General features: G+C 45.0%; 1 protein-coding gene across 4 annotated transcripts in view; it reads left to right on the plus strand.

Annotated features, from left to right (window-relative positions):
* Positions 1-14169, plus strand: part of LOC137369286 (nuclear cap-binding protein subunit 1) — a 97396-nt gene that overhangs the window by 47323 nt on the left and 35904 nt on the right. For all 4 annotated transcript variants that reach the window (XM_068030287.1, XM_068030290.1, XM_068030288.1 and 1 more), the window contains 3 exons: positions 36-146; positions 1948-2012; positions 7789-7851. In XM_068030287.1, coding sequence (XP_067886388.1) covers positions 36-146; positions 1948-2012; positions 7789-7851 — 239 coding nt within the window. The remainder of the gene's footprint in view (positions 1-35; positions 147-1947; positions 2013-7788; positions 7852-14169) is intronic.

The following is a 14169-nucleotide window of genomic DNA, read 5'->3' on the forward strand; positions in this document are numbered from 1 at the left end:
TTTATTCAGTTATGCTACTGACTATTGTTTCATAGGTTGTCTTCGGAGAACTTTTCCAGTTGCCCTTACCCCCTCACATTGAGGTCATGTATACAACACTGTTGATTGAACTCTGCAAACTGCAGCCCGGCTCTTTGCCACAAGTGGTATCCTTTTGGCAATGTTAGTTATTTGGAGGAAACATGGGCAAAATGCTAACCATTCAGGAGGAAACATAGGAAGAGTACCTTCAATATCAAGTGCTCCTCCTGTCTGCATTATAGTTTTCATAAATTCTGTAGAATATTTTCATTGTTTTCCCACCACATGGAGACCTGCCATTTCCAGTATCATCTTGCTTCAGAAGACATTGTGATTGTACAGGTCAGTGGACTGGTGAGTGACTCTAAGAGAAACTCAAGTTGACCCTTGAGATTTACCTAGATATTGGCTTGTTGTGATACATTGGTCTGATTTTGCTACATGTGTGTGTCATTTAAATATATACTCTCTAAGAAGCGCAGGCTTTCATCAGAGTCTGAGGTTGAAACTTGTTCTCTTGATCCAACAAGCAGAGAAATTCTCTAAGGTAACATTTCTTGCAAACTTTCCACTGCTCTTGGTTTTGACTATTTGAGCCACTTGTACTTCAAATCATGGTCTGTGAAGCACTTTGAGATGACTCTGAAGCATGACTTGCCATACAAATTTAAGTTCTATCAATCTCTCCCCCTCCCCCTTCTTACTGTAGGTCTCATTAAATGTTGGGTTGCCACAACAATGAGAACAGTCATAGTCACAAAAAATACTGGAAACACTCAGTAATTCAGGCAGCATTTGTGGAGCGAGAAATAGATTTAAAGTTTCAGGTCGATCATCAGAACCATGGACATTAATAAATATTAAATAAGGAATATACTTTTTTAAAAAATTGATGTTTAATTTCTTCTTTGTCCTTCTTTTTACCAATTTTTCCTCCTCCTCCCCCATTGTTGAGGTATGGTTCCGTCAGTACCTGTCAGACACTCTCAGTATCTTCCCCTTGAGCCTTGACTATTAGTACTGATGGGTTATTTGATCATGGGGGCATCTCAAGCAAGTGCATTTGTATCGGTGCACACACTCACTGACTCTTCAGGGGTCACTGGCTGCCGGTCAGGACTTGGCGGCTATTGCCAATTTCCTCTCCCTATCCAGGTTCACAGGATAATTGTGTCCCTGATACTGTCCCAGCTAGGAGAAATTAACTCAGCACATAGCAGGGATTAAAATGGGAGTCAAGATGATCTCTGTGGCTCAGCTGCTCTATAGAGAAAGCTTGCGGTGTGCCATGCTCAAGGTGTAATATTGACATATACTGATTAAGAATTATTTATCGCTAGTTAATGGTTAAAATTGTTCAAAATGCATATCAGGATTGTGATCTAGCGGATTTTTTTTTTTTTATAATTTGTTCAGAAAGTTTTAAGATGTGGAAGACCATTTTAGCAATATTGCATAGGAATGTTGGAGAATTGAGCATTAAATGTTTTGCTAAAACTGTGTAGTATACTATGAACTTATTGTTACAGAATGCATATAAATCTGGTTTCAAAGTAAAATTATTGACTCGCCAGATAATTAACTGATTGTGGGGCTATTAGCTTTCTCTTCACAAATTGGTAAACGTTGAATGGTTACAGCACAGAAGGAGGCCATTAGGCCCGGTCATGTCTGTGCCAGCTCTCTGCAGGAGCAATTCAGCTAGTCCCACTCCCCTGTTTTTTCCCCGTAGCCCTATTCAGATAATTATCCAATTCCCTTTTGAAAGCCACGATTGAATCTGCTTCCATCACACTCTCAGACAGTCATTCCAGGTCCTAACCACTCGCTGCATAAAAAAAATTCTTCATGTTAGCAGCCTCCTTTGTAACTGTAATTTTCTGAAACACGTTTCATTACATGTTTTACTTAACTGATAAATCTCAGCTTGCACAAGCCACGGAGATGCTATATATGCGAATCGATGCTATGAATACAATTTGCATAGACAGGTAACTTTGTCTTCAGTTCTATATTATTGAATGCACTTTTAGATAATTGTTGCAAGTTATAGAATTTTGGTGTAAAAGTCATCAAGATTAAAAAATTAGTGGCACTTCTATACTATGAAACTGTCAATTTAAGGAAAAATGTATTTAACTCTCTTGTTTTACAACGAAGGATAATTAATATTCTCTCTCTTGTTACTATGCTTTTATGTTTTAACTGTACCACATGTCCCAGGAATGTGCTAGGTTGGCTGTACTTGACCAGTGGGGTTAATGGCTTCGCTGTGATTAGCCTCAATGGAAGATGTTTGTGTGTGCACATCATTTGAGGATAGCATCAAAGTGGATGTCATGCTTGAGATCTTGTATTAAGTAGCCTGTTGGTACTTAACTATTGGGATCACATATAAAGAATACTTACTTGTGCAAGGCCTTTCGATGTTGGTGGAACCAAAGCTGGATTAACCACCCTCAGAAGAGGAAAGAGAAGTGGGAAAAATGAACTTACAAACAATGACGGACAATTAAAGACCCTCTGGTTCGCATAATTGATACCTTGTTGATCACAATATATACACACTCCACCTCACCCAAAGCCATGTGATCCCTGAGAGGGGTAAAACTAGGTAAACACAAGAGGTCATTTTGGAGAAGGAAAATTGCTGTTTGACCCACCCAGGCGAACAAAACTAGTTAGGCGATCACTCTGGCCCTGAATTCCCTAAAGTACCTACCATTTGCAAGAGATGATAACCATCCCAAGCAGAAACAGCTCTCGCTTGAAGGAATTCAGCGAGTCGGCATCCACTGCATGAGCAGCAGCCTAATCAGAGGTCTGCTATTCTCTAGGAAAAGAATTCCCTCCTGACAGCTAACCTAGATCTAGCCTTACCCAATTTAAAATTATAACCCCTGGTCCTCCCTAAATTATTTAATTGGAACAAAATGTCAACTGGAACACAATCTACTCCCTTCATCTTATACCTCAATCAGATCGCCCCTTAGTCTACGCTTCTGTGAAGTGTAGAGTCCCAACTCTTTTTATCCTATCTTGATAACTAAGATGATTTATACTGGGAATTAGTCTAGTGGAAAATAAACAAAGTTACTTCTGAGGCATTTGGGACACCATTTTATTTAAGATTTGTGTGAATGGAGCTGTAGGTAATGCCCATCAATCACTATATTCCATTTTACATGTATTTAAAACAAAAGCAAGACTTGCAATTATATAGTGCCTTTTGCGACCACGGACACCACTGTTGTATTGTGGTAAACATGGCAGCCAGTACATGCGCAATCAACTCCTGCAAACAGCAATGTGATAATGGCCAACTAATAACACGAGAAATTAGAACAGAAGTAGATCATATGGCCCATCGAGCCTGCTCCACCATTCAATACAATCATGGCTGATCTTGGCCTTCAATTCCACTTTCCTGCCAGCTCCCCATATCCCTTGATTCCCTGCAAGACCAAAAATCTATCTATCTAACCCAGCCTTAAATGTATTCAGTGATTGATAGAGTATCCACAACCCTCTGGGGTAGAGAATTCCAAAGATTCACAATCCTTTGAGTGAAGTAATTTCTCCTCCTCTCAGTCCTGAATGATTGACCCCTTATCCTGAGACTGTGTCACCGTGTTCTAGATTCCCTGACCAGTGGGAATAATCTCTCAGTTTCTATCCTATCAAGCCCTTTCAGAATCTTGTATGTCTCAATTAGATTGCCCCTCATTCTTCTAAACTCCAGAGGATATAGGCCCAATTTACTCCGCCTTTCATCATGGGACAGCCCCCTCATCCCAGGGACCAATTTAGTAAATCTTCGCTGTACTGCCTCCAGTGCAAGTATATCCTTTCTTTAATGTGGAAACCAAAACTGCACACAGTATTCCAGGTGCGGTCTTTCCAAAGCCCTGTACAATTTTAGTAAGACTTCTTTATTCCTGTACTCCAATCCCCTTGCAATAAAGGCCAACATGCTATTTGCCTTCCTAATAGCCTGCTGCACTTGCATGTTAACTTTGTGCGTTGCTTGTATGAGTACCCCTAAGTCTTTCTGAACATCAACACTCACCAGTTTCACACCTTTTTAAAAACTATTCTGCTTTTCTATTTTTACAATCAAAGTGAACAACTTCACGCTTCCCTACATTTTATTCCATTTGCCATCTTGTTGCCCACTCACTTAACCTGTCTATATCTCTTTGCGGCCTCTCTGCATCCTCCCCGCAGCTTACCTTTCCACCGAGCTTTGTATCATCAGCAAAGTTGGATACGTTACTCTCTGTCTCTTCAGCCAAGTCATTAATATAGAGTGTAAATAGCTGAGGCTCCAGCACTGATCCTTGTGACACCCCACTATTCACTGTCTGCCAACTTGAAAATGCCCTATTTATGCTCATTCTCTGCTTCCTGTCTGTTCACCAATCCTCTATCCACACTAATATATTACCCCCAACACCATGACTCCTAATCTAGCCTATTAATCTTGCCTATTGAATGCCTTTTGAAAATCCAGGTATACTACATCTACTGGTTCCCCTTTACCCTAATAGTTACATCCTCAAAAAACTTGAATAAATTTGTCAAAGAAAATTTTTTTTTTCATGCTTGTTTACGTAATTTACGCAGATTTCTTTGCGTATGCTGTAGATTAGTATATTTTCAATGCTGAAGTTATGGCATGAGTGACTTAAGCCTCCCCACTTTAGTTGTTGTTGCAACTTAGACCATTACAGAATTGGACTGATGGGCTCAGTATCCGCTAAGTAGTAATCTATTGCTCATTCGTTTAGAAATAAACATTAAAATGAGGCTCATTTGTCAGTTGTCAGTAAATTAAAGAAACAAATATGAATGAAATAAATTGATATTGCAAGGAAGCTGACAGGCTCATTGTTTTTTTACCTGAGATTATAAACATATGAAATGAAAATTTATATCTTCAATATGAAGTAAGTGATAATTAATTACAAAGTAAGAAAAGAGATCATCTCAGATAAAGTTATAAAGATTTACAAATCAAGGGAGGTGGGGAAACCTTAAATTGTTTAGCTTTTGCTTTTTTCTTTTGTATAAATAGCAATCTGATCACATCTTTGGCCTCCTTGTCTTGAGAGACAATGGGTAAGCGCGTGGAGGTGGTCAGTGGTTTGTGATGCAGCGCCTGGAGTGGCTATAAAGGCCAATTCTAGAGTGATAGACTCTTCCACAGGTGCTGCAGATAAACTGGTTGTCGGGGCTGTTACACAGTTGGCTCTCTCCTTGCGCTTCTGTCTTTTTTCCTGCCAACTGCTAAGTCTCTTCGACTCGCCATGCTTTAGCCCCGCCTTTAGCACCACTATTGCCAGATGAAACTGACTGACATTTTTTTAAATTTCCCAAATATACTTTATTCATAAAATTCTGTGAAAATTACATTGCCAAACAGTTTCAAACAGCACCAAAAAATACAAACATTGCAAGGGAGATCAGTTTCCTTCAATACTATCATGAGTTTCTTCACAACCCTTCCATTTCACAATTGTCATGTCAATTCCAGTTTTACATTTACAGCAAATGAAAATATTAACGATACAGTTTGAGGGGTTTCCCATGGATCCAGCCCCTCAGTTCAGCTTGGTGGGGGGACCTTACACTGTGGTCTTTCCCCATTGAGCGGCTGCCCCAAGCTTTAGTGCGTCCCTCAGCACGTAGTCCTGGACCTTGGAATGTGCCAGTCTGCAACATTCGGTGATGGACAACTCTTTGCGCTGGAAGACCAGCAAGTTTCGGGCAGACCAAAGGGCGTCTTTCACCGAATTGATAGTCCTCCAGCAGCAGTTGATGTTTGTCTCGGTGTGCGTCCCTGGGAACAGCCCGTAGAGCACAGACTCCTGTGTTACAGAGCTGCTTGGGATGAACCTCGACAAAAACTACTGCATCTCTTTCCACACCTGCTTTGCGAAGACACATTCCAGGAGGAGGTGGGCGACCGTCTCTTCCCCACCACAGCCACCGCGGGGGCATTGTGCGGAGGGGGCGAGACTTTGGGTGTGCATGAAGGATCTGACGGGGAGGGCCCTTCTCACCACCAGCCAAGCTACGTCTTGGTGCTTGTTTGAAAGTTCTGGTGATGAGGCATTCCGCCAAATGACTTTGACGGTCTGCTCGGGGAACCATCCGACAGGATCCACCGTCTCCTTTTCCCGTAAGGCCTTGAGGACATTCTGTGCAGACCACTGCCTGATGGACCGGTGGTCAAAGGTGTTTTCCCGCAGAAACTGCTCCACGAAGGATAGGTGGTACGGCACGGCCCAACTGCATGGAGCGTTCCGCGGCAATGTGACCAGGCCCATCCTTCGCAACACCGGGGACAGATAGAACCTCAGCACGTAGTGACACTTGGGGTTTACGTACTGGAGGTCTACACACAGCTTGATGCAGCCGCACACGAAGGTGGTCATCAGGATGAGGGCCACGTTGGGTATATTTTTCCCGCCCTTGTCCAGAGATTTGAACATCGTGTCCCTCCGGACCCGATCCATTTTAGATCCCCAGATGAAGCGGAAAATGGCTCGGGTGACTGCCACAGCGCAGGAGTGGGGTATGGGCCAGACCTGCGCCACGTACAGCAACAACGTGAGCGCCTCGCACCTGATGACCAGGTTCTTACCCACAATGGAGAGAGATCACTGCCCCCACATGCTCAACCTTTGTTGTACCTTGGCTACTCGCTCCTCCCAGGTTTTGGTTCATGCCCCTGCCCTTCCGAACCATATCCCCAGCACCTTCAGGTAATCTGACCTGATGGTGAAGGGGACAAAGGATCGGTCAGCCCAGTTCCCAAAGAACATGGCTGACGTATAAAGCTGGCCTACTTCCATATGCTAGCATTGCTTCAAAGCTCCTTGGATTGCTATTGTCATCACTGTGGCACAGTGGTCTTTTGGTGATTATTGCCAATAGCACTGCAGCAAATTACCAACCTTTGTACTTTAATATTACTGGTGAAGGCAGCCTCAGACATTTTGTGTCAAACATTTTTCGTCCTGCTGCAACACAGGATTCTGCTGTTCCATGTCATGAATGATGGCGTTGCTCACAGCCCATTTCACCATCACACCTGGGACATGAGTAAATGACCATAAGATTGTTATGGAGCATTGATTAAAATATAGTTCCATTAAAACAGCTTACCAGAAAATAATTAATAAATTATTACAAGGTTCGTGTAGAGGCAACTCAATAGTGAGGCATTTTTAGTCTAATCACCTTCACTTTCACAGTAATTTGATGGTTCTTTTCCATGCTGTAGACTGAAAGGAGAAAACTAGCTTATTGTCTTGAAAGCATAGGCTGTTGAACATGTTACTAATCAAAGAATTTTTGCCCAGTAGTCCCAAAAGCAGTTTTGATGGGATGTATGCCTGACCCATTTCTATTGGAGCTGGTGCAGTGAGGTCTGATGTTTGAAATTGCCCATTTATATTGGGGATGAATTCCACAGCAATAGAACAGGGAAGTGATTTTGCGTACTTGGTTTTTACATCGTGGCACTTCAAAGCAAGCTGGAGGTAGTCTGTGCAGCGAGTGAGCACAAACCTACATTGCTGGCCTTTACAGGCACACTGAGCCAGTCAGCTCAGCCCAGCATTGGCTAGCAAAGTGAAATTCTCCAGTTTGAAAATGCTTCCTGCTCCTCCATTGTGTTCTCACTCTCCTCCTTCCTTAATCCCCATTCCCCCAAATTTGGTTAAATATCCGACTTATGGTTCAAATGTTCCTTTTCAGATTTATCAACTGGTTTTCTCATCATTTGAGTAACTTTCAATTCAGATGGAGCTGGGATGATTGGTAAGTGTTGATTTCTGCAGTTATTATGTGTGACGAATCTTAATTTGACGGCTGTTTGATATTAGCAGTTACTGTCTGAGCACATTTACAATGTGCCTTTTTTAATTTGGTGATTCAGAGCGGCAGTGATGTTAGAGACACAACTGTTGGTGGAGCACTGTAGTACCAGGTTTGATTCCCTTGCTCTGAGGTCCAGCCTTGGCCAAATTAGAGGCTACCAGAAGAGCTACTTTCCCGACTGACTAAGGCAGGACTAGAGGAAAGCCAGGCTGTATTAAAGCCTGGCTCGGGTCTAACCCAACAACAGCCAGCCCAGGTTTGGTCAGGTAGCCAGCCTTCATTGCAGAGTGCGGAGTTCAGACTGCATGTCTCCTGCCTTGGCGTCCTGAATGTTCAGTTCAAGGTTACTTCCTGGAGCAAGGCAGCACTGTCCACGTCCAGTCCAGTCCAGCCCGACCTGACCTGAGCCCAAATGCTGGACCCGGAAGAGAGACCCGACCCAAACCGAACCCGACACATGTCGTCAGGTTCGGGTCGGGTAGCCAGCACTAGGCTGTACCTTGTAAATCAGTACCTACTCGTTCTTCTACACCACCTGGTGGCTGTCCAGAGCATGACAGGGACATTCAAATCTGGTTACCTGCCTGTTCATTTGGCTGCAGTTTGTGCATGGCCCTGTGAAACCGAAGTAAAGAGAAGGAAAAAGAAATGTTCAAAAGGTGTCATGATGGCTTATGCCTGTGCCATGCAGGCCAGCTGAGTTAACTGATCTCTCAAGATTGATGCTGGTTAGAAGTGGCTTTAGTGACCCAACATCAGGGGAAAAGTGATGTCTGTTCCCATTCCTGTTAACTTCTTAGTCACATCTGGAATTGCATGTGGGCATGGGTCAAAGGAGGACTGGATTGTATTCATTGTGATGTATCCTGCAGCTGAATAGCCTCTGCATGCTCACTTTTCACCCATGAATAATGGCCATTTGTGAGAGGTAATTGGTTCCTTCTTTAAAAGAAAACCCTGCTTGTTAAACTTTGTTCAGCTGTACCAGTGGTCAAAGCTGGATATGCAGTATGTATATGGGTGATTCTGCTTTAGCTTAAGTGTTGAATATCATTTTTAATATCTACGCATCCTGACTGGCATGGCTTATATTAAAATTTACAAAAAAACTGAAACCCAAGGAGTGTTAGACAAATTACTTGTGGATACCAGTTTAGAAATGGCTTGTTCTGTGCTGTGTCATACTTTCTTTCTTTGAAAAATCTGTGAGATATCTCAAAGACAAACCTCTCTTGTGGCACTGTAGGACACTGGGTCCTGTGTCTCTGGTTAGTGTACTATGACACTGTAGGACACAGGTTCCTTTGTCTCTCGGCAGTGTACTGTGACGTTGTAGGACACGGGTTCCTTTGTCTCGGCAGTGTACTGTGACGTTGTAGGATACGGGGTCCTGTGTCTCTGGGTAGTGTACTGTGACACTGTAGGACACAGGTTCCTTTGTCTCTCGGCAGTGTACTGTGACGTTGTAGGATACAGGGTCCTGTGTCTCTGGGTAGTGTACTTTGGCATTGTCGAACATGGGTTCCTCTGTCTCTGGGTAGTATACCATGACACTGTAGCACATGGATTCCTGTATCTCTGGGTAGCGTACTGTGACACTGTAGGATAAGGGTTCCTGTGTCTGTAGCAGGGGTTGCCAAGGGAAGACGGTGGCGTAGTGGTAATGCCACTGGACTAGTAATCCAGAGGCCCATGGCAGATGGTTGAATTTTGAATTCAATTAGTAAAATCTGGAATTAAAAGCTAGTCTAATGGTGACCATGAAACCATTGTCGATGGTTGTAAAAACCCATCTGGTTCACAAATGTCCCTTTAGGGAAGGAAATCTGCCGTCCTTACCAGGTCTGGCCTACATGTGACTCCAGACCAACAGGACTCTTAACTGCCCTCTGAAATGGCTTAGCATGCCACTCAGTGCTATCAAACCGCTACGAAGTCTGAGAAAAGGAATGAAACCCGACATGCCTCCTGGCATCGACCTAGGCACTGGAAACGAAAATGGCAAACCCAGTCCTGTTGACCCTGCAAAGTCCTCCTTACTAACATCTTGGGGTTTGTGCCAAAATTGGGAGAGCTGTCCCACAGACTAGTCGAGCAACAACCTGACATAGTCATACTCACGGAATCATACCTTACAGACAATGTCCCACAAACCACCATTACAATTCCTGTGTATGTCCTGTCCCACTGGCAGGACAGATCCACCAGAGGTGGCGGCACAGTGGTATACAGTCGAGAGGGAATTGCCCTGGAAGTCCTCAACGTTACCTCTGGATCCCATGAAGTCATCAGGTCAAACATTGGCAAGGAAATGTCCTGCTGATTTCCACCTACTACCCCCCCTCTCGGCTAATGAATCATTGCTTCTCTGTGTTGAACACCAATTGGAAGAAGCACTGAGGGTGGCAAGGACACAGAATGTACTGTGGATGGGAGACTTCAGTATCCATCACCAAGAGTGGCTCAGTAGCACCACTACTGACCAAGCTGCCAGAGTCCTAAAGGACATAGCTACTCAACTGAGTCTGCAGCAGGTGGTGAGGGAACCAAGAGAGGGAAAAACACACTGGACCTTGTCATCGCCAATCTACCTGTCGCAGATGCATCTGTCGATGACAGTATTGGGAAGAGTGATCCAGTCACAGTCCTTATGGAGACGAAGTTCTGTCTTCACATTGCGGATACCCTCCATCATGTTGTTTGGCACAATCACCGTGCTAAATGGGATAGATTTCGAACAGACCTCTCAATGCAAAACTGGGCATCCATGAGGTGCTGTGGACCATCTACAGCAGCAGCAGAATTGTAGTCAACCATAATCTGTAACCTCATGGCCTGGCATTACCATCAAGCCGGGGGGACCGACACTGGCTCAATGAAGAGTGCAGGAGGGCATGCCAGGAGCAGCACCAGGCATACCTAAAAATTAGGTGTTAGCCTGGTGAAGCTACAACACATGACTACTTGTGTGCCAGACAGCGGAAGCAGCAAGTGATGGGGCTAAGCGATCCCACAACCAATGGATCAGATCTCAACTCTGCAGTCCTGCCACATCCAGTCATGAATGGTGGACAATTAAACAACTAACAGGAGGAGGAGGCTCCACAAACATCCCCATCCTCAATGATGGGGAAGCCCAGCACATCAGTGCAAAAGACAAGGCTGAAGCATTTGCATCCATCTTCAGCCAGAAGTGCTGAGTGTATAATCCATCTCTGCCTCCTCCTGAGGTCCCTAGCATTATAGATGCCAGTCTTCAGCCAATCCAATTTACTCCACTTGATATCAAGAAATGGCTGAAGGCACTAGATACTGCAAAGGCTATGGACTCTGACAACATTCCGGCAATAGTATTGAAGACTTATGCTCCAGAACTAGCTGCGTCCCTAGCCAAGCTGTTCCAGTACAGCTACAACACTGGCATCTACCCGGCAACATGGAAAATTGCTCAAGTATGTCCTGTACACACACAACAGGACCAATCCAACCCGGCCAATTACCGCCCTATCCGTCTACTCTCGATCATCAGCAAAGTGATGGAAGGGGTCGTCGACAGTGCTATCAAGTGGCACTTGATCAGCAGTAACTTGCTTAGTGGTGCAGTTTGGGTTCTGCCAGGGCCACTCAGCTCCTGACCACATTACAGCCTTGGTTCAAACATGGACAAAAGAGCTGAACTCAAGAGGTGAGGTGAGAGTGACTGCCCTTGACATCAAGGCAGCATTTGACTGAGTATGGCATCAAGGAGCCCAAGCAAAACTGGAGTCAATGGATATTGGGGAAAACTGTCTGCTGTTTGAAGTCATACCCAGCACAAAGGAAGATGGTTGTGGTTGTTGGAGATGTATCATCTGAGCTCCAGGACATCACTGCAGGAGTTCCTCAGGGTAATGTCCTAAGCCCAATCATCAGCTGCTTCATCAATGACCTTCCCTCCATCATCAGGTCAGAAGTGGGGCGTTGGCTGATGATTGCACAATGTTCAGTACCATTCACGACTGCTTAGATACTGAAGCAATCCGTGTCCAGATGCAGCAAGACCTGGACAACATCCAGGCTTGGGCTGATAAATGGTAAGTAACATTCGCGCCACACGAGTGCCAGGCAATGGCCATCTCAAATGAGAGAGAATATAACTGTCTCCCCTTAATGTTCGATGGTATTACTATTGCTGAATTCTCCCACTATCAACATCCTGGGGGTTACCATTGACCAGAAACTGAACTGAACCAGCCACATAAATGCTGTGGCTACAAGAGCAGGTTAAAGACTGGGAATTCTGCGGCGAGCAACTTGCCACCTGTCTTCCCAAAGCCTGCCGACCATCTGCAAGGCACGAGTCAGGAGTGTGATGGAATACTTTCCCCTTGCGTGGATGGGTGCAGCTTCAACAACACTCAAGAAGCTCGACACCATCCAGGAGACAGCAGCCCGCTTGATTGGCACCCCATCTACAAACATTCACTCCCTCCACCACCAAAGCACAGTGGCAGCAGTGTGTACCATCTACAAGATGCACAGCAGCAACGCGCCAAGGCTCCTTCGACAGCACCTTCCAAACCCGCGACCTCTATCACCTAGAAGGGCAAAGGCAGCATATGCATGGGATCACCACCACCTGCAAGTTCCCCTCCAAGTCGCACACCATCCTGACTTGGAACTATATTGACGTTCCTTCACTGTCACTGGGTCATAATCTTGGAACTCCCTTCCTCACAGCACTGTGGGTGTACCTACACCCCAGGGACTGCAGGGGTTCAAGATGGCAGCTCACCACCACCTTCTCAAGGGCAATTAGTGATGGGCAATAAATGTTGGCCTGGCCAGCGACGCCCACATCCCATGAATGAATTTAAAAAAATGTCGATCGCAGGCTGCTGGTAGCTTACGTGACCTTTGAGTAACTCGCATAATGCTCCTGATCAATCACTATATCCTGCCAGCATTATACTGCACATGCGCATCCTGCTGTCACCACTTGAACATTAAGCGGTGATGGGTGGGGTCCGAGCGGCTGTAGAGCCGAGTATGAATGTGATGGTGAGGGAGCGGTGAGCCAAGTGGGGGAGGGAGCAGCAAACGTCGAGCAACCGGAGTGGGAGTGGGGGGGGGGGGGGGGGGGAGAGAGAGAGGGAGGGTGCTGAGCGACAAGGCAGCAGCGAGCAGGGGCCGAGTAGTGAACGTCGGGGGAGCGTACTGCAAGTGTGCGTCCAAGCGGGGAGCAGCTAGCGGCGAGTGGGTGAATGAGCAGCAAGGCGGGGGACGGGAAATGAGCGGCGACTGGTACGGGGGGTGGTGGTGCACAGGCTGGATTGGGGGCAAAGGGAAGCGCCTACAGGGGTAGGGGTTTGCATGCCTTTTGTGCTAAATTGAGCAGCGCCATCTTTATTGCTGGCAGCTGCCTGAGACATGACTGATGTTTGTCATTTGCGTGTTTATGATTAGTGCACCACCTAGTGGTGGCTTTGTCAGCAAATGCTTACTTTTCCTTTATAAGAAGTAGCTCTCACTCAGGAAAAGGTTGGCAACAGCTGATCTATGCGTAGTGTACTGTGGCACTGTAGAATTTGGGTTCCCGTGTCTCTGGATAGTGTGCTAGGATCTGTAGCATCATATCTGTTCAATTGGAGTCCACAGTTGAAATTATGGAGCACAATTTCTTTTTTGATAATCAGATAAACACTTCAGAGCCTCCAACTGATATTGAGAAATTTACGTAGGTAGGAGTTCTGTTCTCCGAGGATGCAGCACAGAGTTCTGGTCCCATAGTGACACATCCCACTATCCTAAGTCCAAAGGGACTTGGGCACTGCTTGATGAAAGCTTGTTTGGGAATCCTGAAATGTGCATTTAAGTTAAATCATGCAATTTACAACATAGTATTGTTGTACACAGAAGGAGCTGTGATGAAATAAACAATGAAATGGAAGAATTATGAATTTAAAAAATGAACTGTTAAACCCACAAGAACAAGAACACTTGTACCAAAGTCAAAATGGAGTGGTGATCACGTGACCCTGTTAACCTCATCTGAAATAGCTCTGAGGAGAACCCCTTTGAAATTGAAACAACCACTATTGCATTAATGATACTTATCAACATGAATGAACTAACAGGATTCTGGAGACCGAGGGACTCTCATCTCAAACCAAAATTGAATAGGTGTGAAACAGCAGTATGTTAACAGAAGGGTCCCCATTCAGACATCAGTTGATAGCCATAGTCTCCACATCCTAGTCCCATTTTCTGCTCACACCA

The sequence above is a fragment of the Heterodontus francisci genome, chromosome 4 (assembly GCF_036365525.1).
Source record: "Heterodontus francisci isolate sHetFra1 chromosome 4, sHetFra1.hap1, whole genome shotgun sequence".
Taxonomy (NCBI): domain Eukaryota; kingdom Metazoa; phylum Chordata; class Chondrichthyes; order Heterodontiformes; family Heterodontidae; genus Heterodontus; species Heterodontus francisci.